This window comes from Pseudorca crassidens, chromosome 10 (genome assembly GCF_039906515.1).
Source record: "Pseudorca crassidens isolate mPseCra1 chromosome 10, mPseCra1.hap1, whole genome shotgun sequence".
NCBI classification, from domain to species: domain Eukaryota; kingdom Metazoa; phylum Chordata; class Mammalia; order Artiodactyla; family Delphinidae; genus Pseudorca; species Pseudorca crassidens.
In genome coordinates, this window is record NC_090305.1 from 44,605,265 (window position 1) to 44,618,415 (window position 13,151).

A 13,151-nucleotide genomic window follows, 5' to 3' on the forward strand; every position below is an offset into this window, starting at 1 on the left:
CAGTGAGGAGTTTAATACCACCAAACAAAACTTAGGATCATGAGCCAACAATGGGAGGTTAGAGACACAGGAGAGACTCACTCAAATTTATCTGGACCCTCAGAGGAGGCAGATGGGCACAAGAGGCCTCTGCTGGTACCCAGGCTCTGGATCCTCATAGAGTTTAGGCAAAAGAGAGAAGTCTGCTCTGGGTCTCTTCATTGGTTGCCAAAATTATTGACAGAAAAAACACGAAACACATCCTAAAAAGTTTCAAGTTACATGTTTTATTTGGGGACCTTACTGAGGACTGTAGCCTGGGGAAACAGCCACTCAGATAGCTCTGAGGAACTGTTCCAAAGAGGCGAGAGGAGAGCCAGGATATGTAGGAGTTTTTGCTGAAAAAAAAAAAAAAAATGTAGCAAACATCACAAGGTAACTGCTAATCACACAAAAAAAGACATCTCAAGTTAATGATTTCAGTGCTCTTTTATGTATGGGAAGATGCAAGAATCTTGGGTCATTGAAATTATTCCTTCAATATACATCTTACCGATCTAGGGCCAGTACCCTTTTTTTCTCCACCTTGAATTCCCCTCAGTGTGCACTGCAGTGGCTGAGGGATGGAATCCAGTAACATGTGTTTACTGGAATGACAGGTGACATCATTTGTCCACATCAGCATAGCTCTGCACATCATCATGTCACAAGTACTCTGTATTCTTAAAACTGCATGTGAATGTAAAATTGTCTCTAAAGAAAAAAATACTAATCAGAACATAGATATATGGCATGGCCAAGCTACATCTAAAACAAGTGTTACAGGTCACAAGGTAGAAAAAGTAGATGCACAGGAAGTTGTGAATCAATGACCTCTGATATTCTGAACCCCTAATATCCACAGTGATTACCAGGTAACATGCTAGGAAGGCTCTTGATGTGACTGTATCTGCACTCTGTACAAACATCAAAAAATCATTCAATGAAAGGTTAGAAATGAATTAATACATGAAAAATTATTTCAGGGCTTCCCTGGTGGCACAGTGGTTAAGAATCCACCTGCCAGTGCAAGGGACACGAGTTTGAGCCCTGGCCCAGAAAGATCCCACATGCCATGTGGAGCATCTAAGCCTGTGTGCCACAACTACTGAGCCTGAGCTCTAGAGCCCACAAGCCACAACTACTGAGCCCATGTGCCACAACTACTGAAGCCTGCGCGCCTAGAGCCCACACTCTGCAACGAGAAGCCGTAACAATGAGAAGCCTGCACACTGCAACTAGAGAAAGCCCGTGCACAGCAACGAAGACCCAACACAGCCAAAAATAAATTTATAAAACGTTATTTTAAAAGAAAAGGCAAGACTCTTACAGAAGAATGCCAGCTGAAAAAAGTTGAGAGGTGGCATTATTTCGTTCTTTTTTTATGGCTGAGTAATATTCCATAAAACCAAATAATGCCGTTTGCAGCAACATGGATGGACCTAGAGGTGACCTTACTTCATACTAAGTGAAGTAAGAAAAGGACAGAAGTCGGAAAGAGAAGGACAAATATATGTGGAATCTAAAAAAATGGTACAAATGAACTTACAAAACAGAAATAGAGTCAGAAAATAGAGTCAGAAAAAGAGTCAAAACAGATACAGAAAACAAACTAATGGTTACTGGGAGGAAAGCAGGGTGGGGGAGATAAGTTAGGAGTTTGGGATTAACATATACACACTACTATATAGAAAATAGATAACTAATAAGGACCTATGTATAGCACAGGGAAGTTTTCTCAATACTCTGTAATGACCTATATGAGAAAAGAATCTAAAAAAAGAGTGGATATATGTATATGTAAAACTGATTCACTTTGCTGTATAGCAGAAACTAACAGAACATTGTAAATCAACTATACTCCAATAAAATTTTTAATTAAAATCTTTCTTAATAAAAAAAATTTGAGAGAACAGTAGAGTTGGGATATATCATTTTGTGGACGTCATAGTAAAGTTTGGGAAAAGCAAAAATCATCAGAATATGCTATATATAGGCAATACATTTCATGAGGCATAGTGTTTGAATGGTCTAAAAGTATATCCCTCCAGATGGCCTATTATTTATAAGGGGGAAATTACATATTGTTGATATGGGGCGATACCTTGACCAGGTGATTAAAATTAATATCCTCAATGAGGGTCAAATAGCCATCATGGGTCTCTGGATGTGATCACCTAAAACACTTCAGCATCACTTCGATTTATTTTGTCTGGTAATGCATAACATGAATCAAATCATGAGGAAACATATGACGAACCAAAATTGGGGAGCATTTTATAAAATATTTGGCCTTGGGAATTCAAAAACATCAATATCATGAAAGACAAAGTTGAAAAACTGCTCCGAATTAAAGAAGAATAAAGAGACATAACTCAATGCACTATGTGATCCTGGAGTAGACAATTGATAAAATGTGATAAAGGACTGCAGATTAGGAAAAAAAGGATCATTCCATGTTAAATTTCCAAATTTTGATAATAATACTGTCATGGCCTACATGTTTATGTCCCTTCAAAATTCATCCCCATTAGGATGGTATTTGGAGATGGAGTTTGGGGGAGATAATGAGGTCATGAGGGTGGAGCTCTCACGATGGAATTAGTGTCCTTACAAGAAAGACACAAGAGAGCTTGCTTCTCTCTGCTTTCCACCCTGTGAAAGTGAAAGAAGACTGTCTGCAAACCAGGAAGAGGGCTCTAACCAAGAACTGATTGTGCTGGCACCTTGATCAGGGACTTCCCAGCCTCCAGGCTGTGAGAAATAAATTGTTGTTTAAGCCACCCTCTCTATGCTAAATTAGTAAAGCAGCCCAAGAGGACTAAAACAAGTACACATGTCAAAGAAAATCCTGATTCTTAGGAAGTACACACTGAACTATTAAGGGATAAGGAGGCATGATATATGCAACCTACTCTCCAGTGATTCAGAAAGAAAAAAGTATGTGTATATTTCTATGTAGATAGAAATACAGAATACGATAAAACAGATACTATTCTTGCAATTTTTCTGTAAGTGTGAAATCATACAGAAGTTTTGCTCGTGCTTAGGATTTTTCACCCTTCAGTTTGTGGGAAGAAAGAATATTATACTTGCCTTAAATTCCTCCATAGTCACTCTTTAGTAAATAGATTTTAACAACTATTCTAACATGTAGATTATCATAAAAGAGGTTAAATAGATCTTAATACTTATGACATCTTAATACCAGCCAGCAAGATAGTAACAAATATACCTACGGTTAAACTGTGCCACAGACCAATTACTTTATCAGATACAAACCATTTCTAATATTTTGGTTGTCCATGGTGTTTCCAAAACCCTTGTGACCCACTACAAGTTGAACCATCAGAAGTTTTGTTCAGTGGCCTTATATGGAGGAGTAGTACTGCTATGAAGCATATACTGAAAGATGATCCTCCAAATATTTCTAGAAAGAGGGTGGGAAGTTTTGCAAATACTACTCACAATATGTAGTAATGTTACCCCAAACTACTGTTCCCAGTTTACTCATAAGGACAAATACCTGATTGCTTGAAGGGGAGGATTCCTTTCCCGAAGAAGTAATTATCACAGCTTCCTCTGATGAGAAAAGTGGCTTGTACATATGACCCAACCATAGAAATGAACCACCCCTTTTTTCCTGCGCTTCTTTTCCTTGTGTGCAACACTTGTACAGAATTCCAGACCTGAGAGGAACAAAGAAATTGTACTACAGACCTAGTGGATAGTCTTTTGTACTCTTTCAGATCTAAATGCTCTTTGTTCTGCTCTCACAACTCCCAGAAAATGACTGTGACAACTGGTTCCAAAGTATCTTAAGAGCCATTTTTCTTCCCTAAAGAATATTCTATTTTGGAATAAATGCCTATAAATCTATTTCTTACTTTATCAGAACTTATTAAAGAGACCATTCCAGTTGCCAGGTCTTAGAGCATTTACTCCAAACCAAATATGGTTCTTAATAATACAAATGCATTGGAAATATTTGTTCCTTTTCTAAAGCATAATATTTGGTGCTGTGTATATATTAACTCTTTTCCCCAAGTTGAATGCTCCTTAAATAAATGACAGGCTCATGGTAGCTATACTTTCCCTTTTTTGAGATTTATGAATATTGGACAATGATTCTTTTTTGTTTGTTTTGGCCAGGTGGCTTGTGGAATCTTAGTTCTCCGACCAGGGATTGAACCTGGGGCCCCAGCATTGAAAGTGCTGAGTCCTAACCACTGGACCACCAGGGAATTCCCTGAACAGTGATTCTTAAAGAGGGTTTGAGACTTACTGATGCATTTAATTTCCTCTTGGTGTCATTCCCTTAGTCAAGAACCAGGACTTGGAATCTTAAATCCTGGATGCAGCCAGTGTTCAAACAGATGGTTCTATAAATAATCACTCAACAAAACCAGCTAGAAAGTCAATAGAAAACTGCTGAAATCAAAACTAAAGTTGAAGCCTGTACTTATTTGTTTCAATGAGTTGAAGGAAGGATATCAACATGTAGATTTGGAAATTATTATAATGTTGTGTCCAACAAAGTCTAAGAGAACTGAATTTGAGGGGTTACCAAACCCATTGATGGGTTCCCTTCAGGATCTTAACTCATAAAGCAAAATAATGGATCCACAGTGAAACATAAAAAACATTTTCCCATGGTTAAAAGTTTCCATTTTGAACCCTGAACCAATCAGCAAAGAACTCTGCTTTTTCCAATTCTAACCAGTTCCCTACCACACCGACTGGCCTTTAAAGCACCCCACCCAATCTCTTCTTAATTTCCTAAGATTAAGGGACTCCCAAGCTTTGCCTATAGTTTGTTCTCCTCTGCTACACCAAGCTAAATAAAACTGGCCTTACAGGAACTACAGGCATGTCGCTTAAATATTAATGGGTTTCAAAAGATTTTCTTATTAACACATAGTCCAGCTCCCCAGAGAAAATTACTATTAGTACTTAAGTCGGGTTCCTATTTCAGGCATGGTTTGCTTGGTGGTTTGATGTGGTTCTGATCATATTATATATACCTTGCATTTAAAAAAATATGCTTTTAGAAATTTTTTTTAATACCTTCCTCAGAGAATCATGGTACAGGTTCAATCTTAACACCAGTATCTATCTATCTATCTATCTATCTATCTATCTATCTATCTATCTATCTATCTATCTATCAGTCTACCTTGGCTGTGTCAGGTCTTCGTTGTGGCATACGGGACTTCTTAGTTGTGGCATGCATGCAGAATCTAATTCCCTGGCTGGGATTGAACCCTGGCCCCCTGTATTGGGAGCGCACAAGGAATGAAGAGTTATGAGCATATTTGGGCTCTTGTTTTCCAAGTTTTACACATTAACTCCTACCTGCAAATGGTTAATGTAAATGTTCCACTGAACTCTCACCAGCACATTAGGAGAATCCTAAATACAAGTTTTGCCTAGACATTTAAAAGTTTTAGAAATATTTACATACAGCTTTTAAGGAACACAACAGGCAGGTCTCTCATTCTCAGTTTGCCTCTACAATTCTCAAACTTACGAAGTAGAAAAGCAACTTAAGTCATAAAGCCCTGGAAGGAAATATGGACTATTAAGCAATAATTACTACCAATATAGGTAATCACATGTTGGGCATGTATGCAGACAGGCAAAAAAGGCATCTAAGATTTACAAGAATTTTCCAACTTAAAGTCTTTTCAAAACCTTTACTAACAATTGTGGATGTGTAAAAAAAAAATGGGGCTTTTTGGTAAGGCAGTTAAGTGAAAAATATGAGAACACATATTTGAACATGAGTGAACTATTTTACAGGGTTTTTGAGTGTGAACACTGGAAAACAGTCAACTATTCTATTTTACTAAGATACTATCTGAGAACGTCTTTAAAAAGTACGTTGTAACATTACTGTCCTACTGGGCCCAGGATTCTCTAGCCTCGCCAGCTTTCTTCAGGTCAACCTGGAGATGGGAGCTCAGGGCCTCAGTTTTCCTCCTCAGGTGTATTAATACAGGCTCTGAGTGGAGACTGAGGATGGAGAACAGGTGAGCAGTGTAAGGCTGCCTCAGATTTCTGCACTGATCTTAGAATTCGGCTAAGCATCCATATCTCCGACCCTTCGGAGAAAAAAGGAGAACTGATAAATTAGTCTCCATCACCCGCCTGTCACTTCCACAACCACACGAAACGCATGCCTACGCACTCCTCCCCATCCTCGTCCCCGCCCTTTACTGTAAAACAGAACCCCGCCAGCCCACCGCCCGGCGAGCGGCAGTGACGTCAGCCTCGAGGAGCGCATGCGCCATGCCTCGGGGTCCTCTTCCGTTCTTTTCCAGTAACGCTTAGGGTGGTCTCGGTGGTGTTGAAACTATAGTTCCCAGCGGCCGGCGCGGCGGAGGTGGGAGGCCGGGACTGCGCCAGGGAGGCCAGGCACAGCGGGCCTAGCGGGCCACTCCTCCTCGGGAAGCGGTTTTGCAGCCCTTTCCGCCCGCGGTGTCGGCGGCTCGGCGGCGTCCTCGGCTCGGCACGCACGCGGGGGCGGGTCACGGCGGCGTGTGGCTGGCTGGCCGGCGGGTTCGGCGGGGAGGCTGAGGCGGCGGCGGGGACGGCGGCAGCGTGGGTGCCGGCAGGCGGGCTGTCGGGGAGATGGGAGACCCAGGGTCGGAGGTGAGTAGCGGGCTGGGCACGGTGTGGTGCGGGGTCCGGGGGGTGCTGCGCCGGGCCTTGGGGCCTGGGGGACGAGGGTGCCTCAGCAACAATGGCCGCCCGGCCCGGCTCGGGAACCTATGCTCGGCGCGGGCGCGGCGTGGGTTCCGAGGCCGACTGCCTCTTGGGGGAGCGTGCTCCCTGCTCCTCGGGAGAAGGGACGCGGAGGGGCCCCTGCGGTCCACGGACGCGAGCTCGGGCTCGCGGAGGCTGGGGCTCCGTTAGGTCTCCGCGAGAGCTTTCGTTCTTCGTTCCCTTAGGAAAAATCTTCTGTAAGTGCGGGGTTGTCTAGATAACCGTGTTTTGGCTTATTTTATAGATAATAGAATGTGTCCCTCCAGCTGGGCCTGAGGCGTCCGAGTCAACACCCGAGGAAAATGAAGATGACATTCAGTTTGTTAGTGTAAGTAGCGACGATATTCGGGTTTTTCCGAGTCAGAGACTATGCGTGATAAGCCGTGATGTGATTACCTCTCACCTGTTTGTTCATCATGCAGCAAACGTGTGTGAATGTCTGATAGAGACTGTACACTGTGGAGTAGGGCATAGGAGTAGGGAATTTGCCTGAAGAGGTGTCTGAGCAGCCCCAGTAGGCATCACAAAGCCTGTGGCCTGCGGTGCGTGTTGTACCCTGAATCTCGCCTCTCCCCCTGCACTTAGAGCCTTTCATGTACGCAGGGTTGTGGTCTCCTAAGAGTGTTTTGAAATGCGACAAGAGTAACTTCTAAAAGATAGCACACAGGTTAGGGAGAAGGGGCGGCTAGTGATGAGGAATGAGGTAGAAAACCAGAAGGGCTGCAGGAACTCAACTTCTGAGCCTGTGTGTCTCCATAACGTGAAGGCGGGTGGCTTGAAGACTTCACTAAGCTCCGAGCTCATCCTGTTTACAGCACAGTCCAGCAGGCGAGGTTCACAATGAAGGGCCCGTATCACCAGGAGCATCCTGTATCTTTCTGTTTTTATTCCCTTCGGACAGTAGTTTTCAAGCATCAGTAAGTAGAAGTGTGTGGATTCCCGGGCCTCACTCCAGACCTATGGAATCAGAAATGGGAGGTGGGGCCCAGGAATCTTCATGTTGGTGCAAATGCGGGGGTGTATGAAGCTGTGAACACACTTTGTATAACATTGGTTGCAAAAACTGAAGGGGGTGCTATGATACATTTGAGGATAATTTCCACCCCACACTGTTAAAGTTTTATAAAGGCTCTGCTACAAGTAGTATCTCACTTAGCTAGAGAATCCTTCTACTGTAAATGATTCTTTTTGAATACTGTAGTTGAGGTTTGCTATTAAAGGTGTATAATCTTTCTTTAATTCCCTGTCTGATGTGTATTTGTGTTTGTTGGTTCTTGGACAGTTTTGAAAAACTGGTTATTAAACAGTGTCTTCTGTGTACCCCAACATTAGGCCATTGTGATGCATTGTTGTATTGTGTTTCAGTGGGTTTGTTTAGGAGTCTTTCACAAGATCATTTCTTGGGTTTTTTTGTCTTTGCCCATGCATATGGTGCTGTATCCTTTTCATTTTAAACTTTAAAGGTTTGGCGGGGGTGGTAGAAGAAATTGTATCCTGCCTGTTCCTTCACTGTGAGTTGAAGTATGTTTGGCTCTTCAGGACAGATATTTCAGGTTCTCCCTGAATATGGGTATATTTGTGAATGGAGAATATTTACCTTGGTATTTTGTGGAAATTAAAGTAAGAGGGACACACTTCTTTATGAACTATGGGGCTTACTTTGAGAATCATAGATGGAATCTACAAAAATAAGATTAAAAAATATATATATATAGGTACTGTGTGGAGTGAAGAATGGTGGTGTAGCTTGTCAGTACTTAATGTAAGCATGTATTAGACTGAAGTTTAAGAATACTCTTTTAAGTTAAATATTATTTTAAATGTAGAGAATCTGTTATATCTTTGCATCCAGAGTAAAAATACACAGTCAGTGAATATGTGTCCATCTTGATACATCTTATATTTATCTCTGTTTCCAAATATAAATTCAAAGGTTTGATAGTTCAAAATGGAGAAGTGAATTATATGTATTAAATGCAATTACAGTACTAGAAGAAACCTATTAAAAACATTCCTTATGCCTTTATGGTGATAACACTTCAATGTATTAATGATACCTTAATTCTATTTTAAAATACATTAGAGACAGAATCTTCTCTCTCTAACCCAATCTTATACTTGACTCCTCAGGTAGTGCTTGTTCAATAAAAATAATAAATAGTCTGTGCTTAAGATTTCTTCAGATACAAAAAGAACATTGTGATATTACTTCTTGATTTACACTGGTTTGGATTTCTTAGTTCATTCTTAGCCTAACTTTCCCATCTTTAATCCGCATGGTGGCACAGTAGTTTTTGTGTGGTTTAGAAAATACAGAGTTTGAAACTAAGCATATTGAAGGAACGGAAGGATATAGATGTGGAGGTGCAAAAATGAGCCCTTTCATTTAAATTTTATTGAAATACACATACAGAGAATTGCACAGTTCATAAGTGTACCGTCTGATTTTTGCGAAGCCAATACACATGTGTAAACAGTGCTTTAACTCAAGAGACAGAATATTACTATACAAACTTTTCATTTAGGTCTTTTGCTCTAATTTTCTGTTTAATTTAGTAATATGATCCCTTATTCAGCCACCATATTTATTCTCTGCATTCTTTGAAACTGCAGATATGTTAGTTAATTTACTCCCAGAAAACTGGTTTAACTCAGGGCTAATGACGTGATCTTTCACAGTGCTACTCTAGATACAAAGGTATAAAAACTGCTGAGACAGCCTGTCATAATCTTGATAACAGCACATGAGATTTAGGCTTCAACCAAGATGATTGGTATAATGTGGAATCATTGAACATGTGGAATATTTGCATATTTTCATAAATTACTTCGGGGGGTCATGGACAAATAATGAGGGTGTCTTTTGGCTGCGTGTCTTGGGGTTGTATTAGCTCAATAAATAAAAATAATGTTGGAGCAAAGTCCTGAATTAAGTACCTTAGAACTACAGAGATTAGTTGGAAGTACATCCTACCCGTAAGTGTCAGTATTTCAGTGTGAGAGATGAGATAGGGATGAGGACTTTGTAAATAGTTCTAGTAGAAAGTTCTTTTATAAAAAGTACAAGGTGCTGTAAAAAAAAAAAAAAAAGACATACGATTTTCAGTTTATTTTTCATAGGAAGCATTTAGTGTTTGTATGTGTTTAAAAGAGTATTTTAAGAAGAAACAAGGAAAGTCATCAAAATGGGAGAGCAGAGAGGATTATGCTTAGTTCTGAAGGGTACTTTTTTTTAAGTGGGAGAAGGAAGGATGGGCCGGATAGTATAGATTTTGAATTGTGGACTAAATTTGAACTTAGAGCAGGCATTTGGGAATCATTTGAAATGTTTGAATCGGGCGGGACTGCAGAAGTAAACTATGTCCCTAACTTCTCTATGTGGGGGAAAAAACCCGTGTTTTGCTTCTGCCTGTGCTCCTGCCCCTAAATTGTGTGGCTTTGGAGTAGAATCCTTTGATTTTGTTACTGGTACAGAGGGGATGAGAATGATGGTTCACTAGTTGATGGATGAAGCAAATTTAAATAAAATACCTTGTAATTGGAGGACCACATGCATTTATACTTTTTAAGAATATAAGCAGCCATTATAAATGTAGTAAGAAATTGCCTTTTCTTGATATTTGTATTATAATTATTACTGTTTGAGGAGAATTAATAACTTATTTTTTGGCTAGTGTTGTGAGTTATTCAGAGTTGGGGACAGTAGCAGGTAGACTTTTTCCTCAAATTAAAGGAAGAGAAAGTATCTTATCTCTGAAACTTAGGAAATAAGCATTGATTTAAACATAGTGTGTATACTTGGAACTGCCTCAGAATTATGTGATTAGAGACCACACAGCCAATGATGTGATTAGAGAACCAGATGGGCCTCAGTTAGTTTTCTCCTTTGTTAAATGGTACAATAGTGAAGTAATGTGGGGATTGAATGAAATAACATACGTGAAAAGTTTAGTACCTTTGCCTGTACAGGGCTCAGTGACACATGTTCCCGATTAGAGTAAAATCAACGGAGTACCAAAGGGTTTTGATTCCTTAGGTTCGTTATGGTGGAAGTTTGGCCATATCCACTGTGAAAATTAGCTACAGTTAGAGTGTTTGTTTATAAGTAATATTTTCCTTTGGAATATCTATCTTCCGTTGTTTTTCCACTCAGCCTCTTTGCCTTTTTAGGTCTCAAACACATGCTGTCTTCTCCTACCATTCTGTCAGTTATAACTCCATAATATTCGTTGAGTGAATGAATACTCTCAATGACCCCTGCTTTTTCTCATGTATGGACTTTCTATCCTGATTCTTTTTATTCTGCTTTCTTAATTAGTGTGAATCATAAGTTGTCATTGTTCAGTAGTTCAGAGGTGGCTGGGTATCAGTTTAGTGGTTGACCCCAGCAGGATATTTATGCTACTTTTTCTCATCTGTCCTTACTCCTGCCCTTTCTCCTGTTTCTGCAGCTACTTTTTCATCTTGTTTGTGACCATTTTCCTGCCCATTCTACTTTGTGCTTTGTGCCCAGTTATCCTTTCATCTCCCTTTTTTCTCTACCTGCCAACCCTTCATGGAAGCTCTGCCCCAGCCTCTGTGTGTTTCTGGTACCTCAGGGACTTTCTTGGTGTGCTGCTTCACTGGGCGTGTAATAAAAGTTCCTAACGTACATTTCTTGAGGAGAGCAAGCTATTATATTTTTATCTCCTCTACTACCTTCTTGGATTGAATGTATGATTTTGATAACCTTATTACAAATGGTAGGTTTGGGTCTTAAAGTAGGTGATTCATCTCTGTTGACCACACATTGCAGAATATCTGTCTCTCTAATCCTCTTTTTAAATGTCCATTTTTACAGCTCAGGCAGAAATCCTAATTACTTTATTACATGAGCCCTGCCCAGAAGTTTTGCTCTCTGGTTTTATCTTAGTGGCTAAATCACCACCTGCAGGGAAAGCAGTTTCCTGCTTGGAGAGAAGTTGCAGCCTAGGGGAGAAATACACTGTCTTTGAGACTGGATGCCTCCTCTCAGGAAGAGGATCTTTAACTAGATCTTAGCTTCTGTCTCTTGACCTGAGGTCTTTTTCTCTTAATTTTTCCACTGAATATATCACTTTGGCTTCCCAACAGCCGTCTTTCCCAATCCTGAGAAATCTTTCCCTCAGCCATGTTCTCCCCCATGTCCCTTTCTCTTGTTTTAAACATAGTAGAATTTTTCAAAGAATAATCTTTACTTTTGGCCTTTACTGCCTCATTTTCAGCTTAATTTTTTAGAGCCTGACTGGTATGCTCACTGCTATCTTGAAAGTTGCTCTGTTTGTTGTTAAATTCAGTGGCATTTTTTTTTTTCCGGTGCTCAGTGTTTTTGGCCACATTTAGCATTGACACCTTTTCATTGAGGTTTTCTCTGTCTTTAGGTTCTTTGAATTTGTGCATTTCTGATTCTTCTCAGATCTCTGATTACCTACTTAGCTCTTCTTCCTAAATCCTAAAATTCCATCATTTCCTCAAGAGCCTCCTTGAATCCCTTCTTTCTCCTCTTTGCTTTCTTCCTTGGCAATATCATAGTTTCAGTTTAGTTCTAGAGTTACTAGTCTTGTAGGGGAGCATCTTTCCAGTCTCCATTTCCAGTTACGTTCCTATACCCAGATTACAGGCTTGCATTTCCAGCTGTCTGCCAGGTGCCTCTGTGTACCCCTCGTACATCATCCCATTATGGCCAAAGGAATGCCAGCTCTGTCTTTGTATTCCAAATTTATGTTTATCCTTTAGTCTCCTAAGCTTGAAACCTTAGTGACCACTTTGACTCCTTGTGGTTGTTGGGGTTTTGTTTTTATAGTCAATCATTTTTTGTTTTTTGTTTTCATCTTACCTGTATATCCTTTTGTATATGCACCACAGCATCACTGTTATTTTTGCCATCACCACTATTTTAGTTTTGCATTATTATGTGTGTGGACTGATTAATTATCCTGCTTTCTATACTTCTCTATGTGATTAATCTTCTTAAGGTAAGCTCTCATGATCTTATTCCCATCTTAGTATTTATTGATTCCCTTTTGCCTACAGAATAAAATCTAGGCTTTTAAGCTTAGCATTCAAGGCTTGGTCTGCCGTGGAGTCAGTATGGATGGAAAGAAAAGATGAAGGAGAACCAGGTTTGATGTGTGACTGTAGGAGTCGGAAGTACAGCCTAGTTCCTAGTCAGAGATACCCATCCCATCTGAAAAGCATTGGCTTACAGTATCTGACCTTGTAGCACTATTCCTGTGTTAATAATCCTCTCCCCAAGGAATCAACACAGTCCTAATACCCTACCTTGGCCGAGTCTCTTTTAGGTCTTGTCATCATTTCTTAGTCTTGTGCTATGAATATTTTCATCT

The 13,151-nt window shown here is 40.3% G+C and overlaps 1 protein-coding gene and 1 non-coding gene across 4 annotated transcripts in view; one reads left to right on the top strand and one right to left on the bottom strand.

The window, feature by feature from the left end:
- Nucleotides 1-4,189: 4,189 nt before the first annotated feature.
- TRNAE-UUC (transfer RNA glutamic acid (anticodon UUC)) lies at nucleotides 4,190-4,262 on the bottom strand. The gene has a single exon. It is a non-coding gene; the product is annotated as a tRNA-Glu (tRNA).
- A 2,028-nt stretch (nucleotides 4,263-6,290) lies between these two features.
- The window catches only part of LOC137232168 (E3 SUMO-protein ligase ZNF451), an 86,798-nt gene continuing 79,937 nt past the window's right edge, over nucleotides 6,291-13,151 (top strand). The window contains exons 1-2 of one of the 3 annotated variants that reach the window (XR_010946891.1): nucleotides 6,291-6,672; nucleotides 7,031-7,114. Coding sequence is in view for 2 of the 3 variants with exons in the window: in XM_067753519.1 (XP_067609620.1) it covers nucleotides 6,652-6,672; nucleotides 7,031-7,114 (105 nt within the window). In the remaining variant the exon portion in view is untranslated. The remainder of the gene's footprint in view (nucleotides 6,673-7,030; nucleotides 7,115-13,151) is intronic. The other 2 variants (XM_067753519.1, XM_067753517.1) reach the window with 2 other exon arrangements.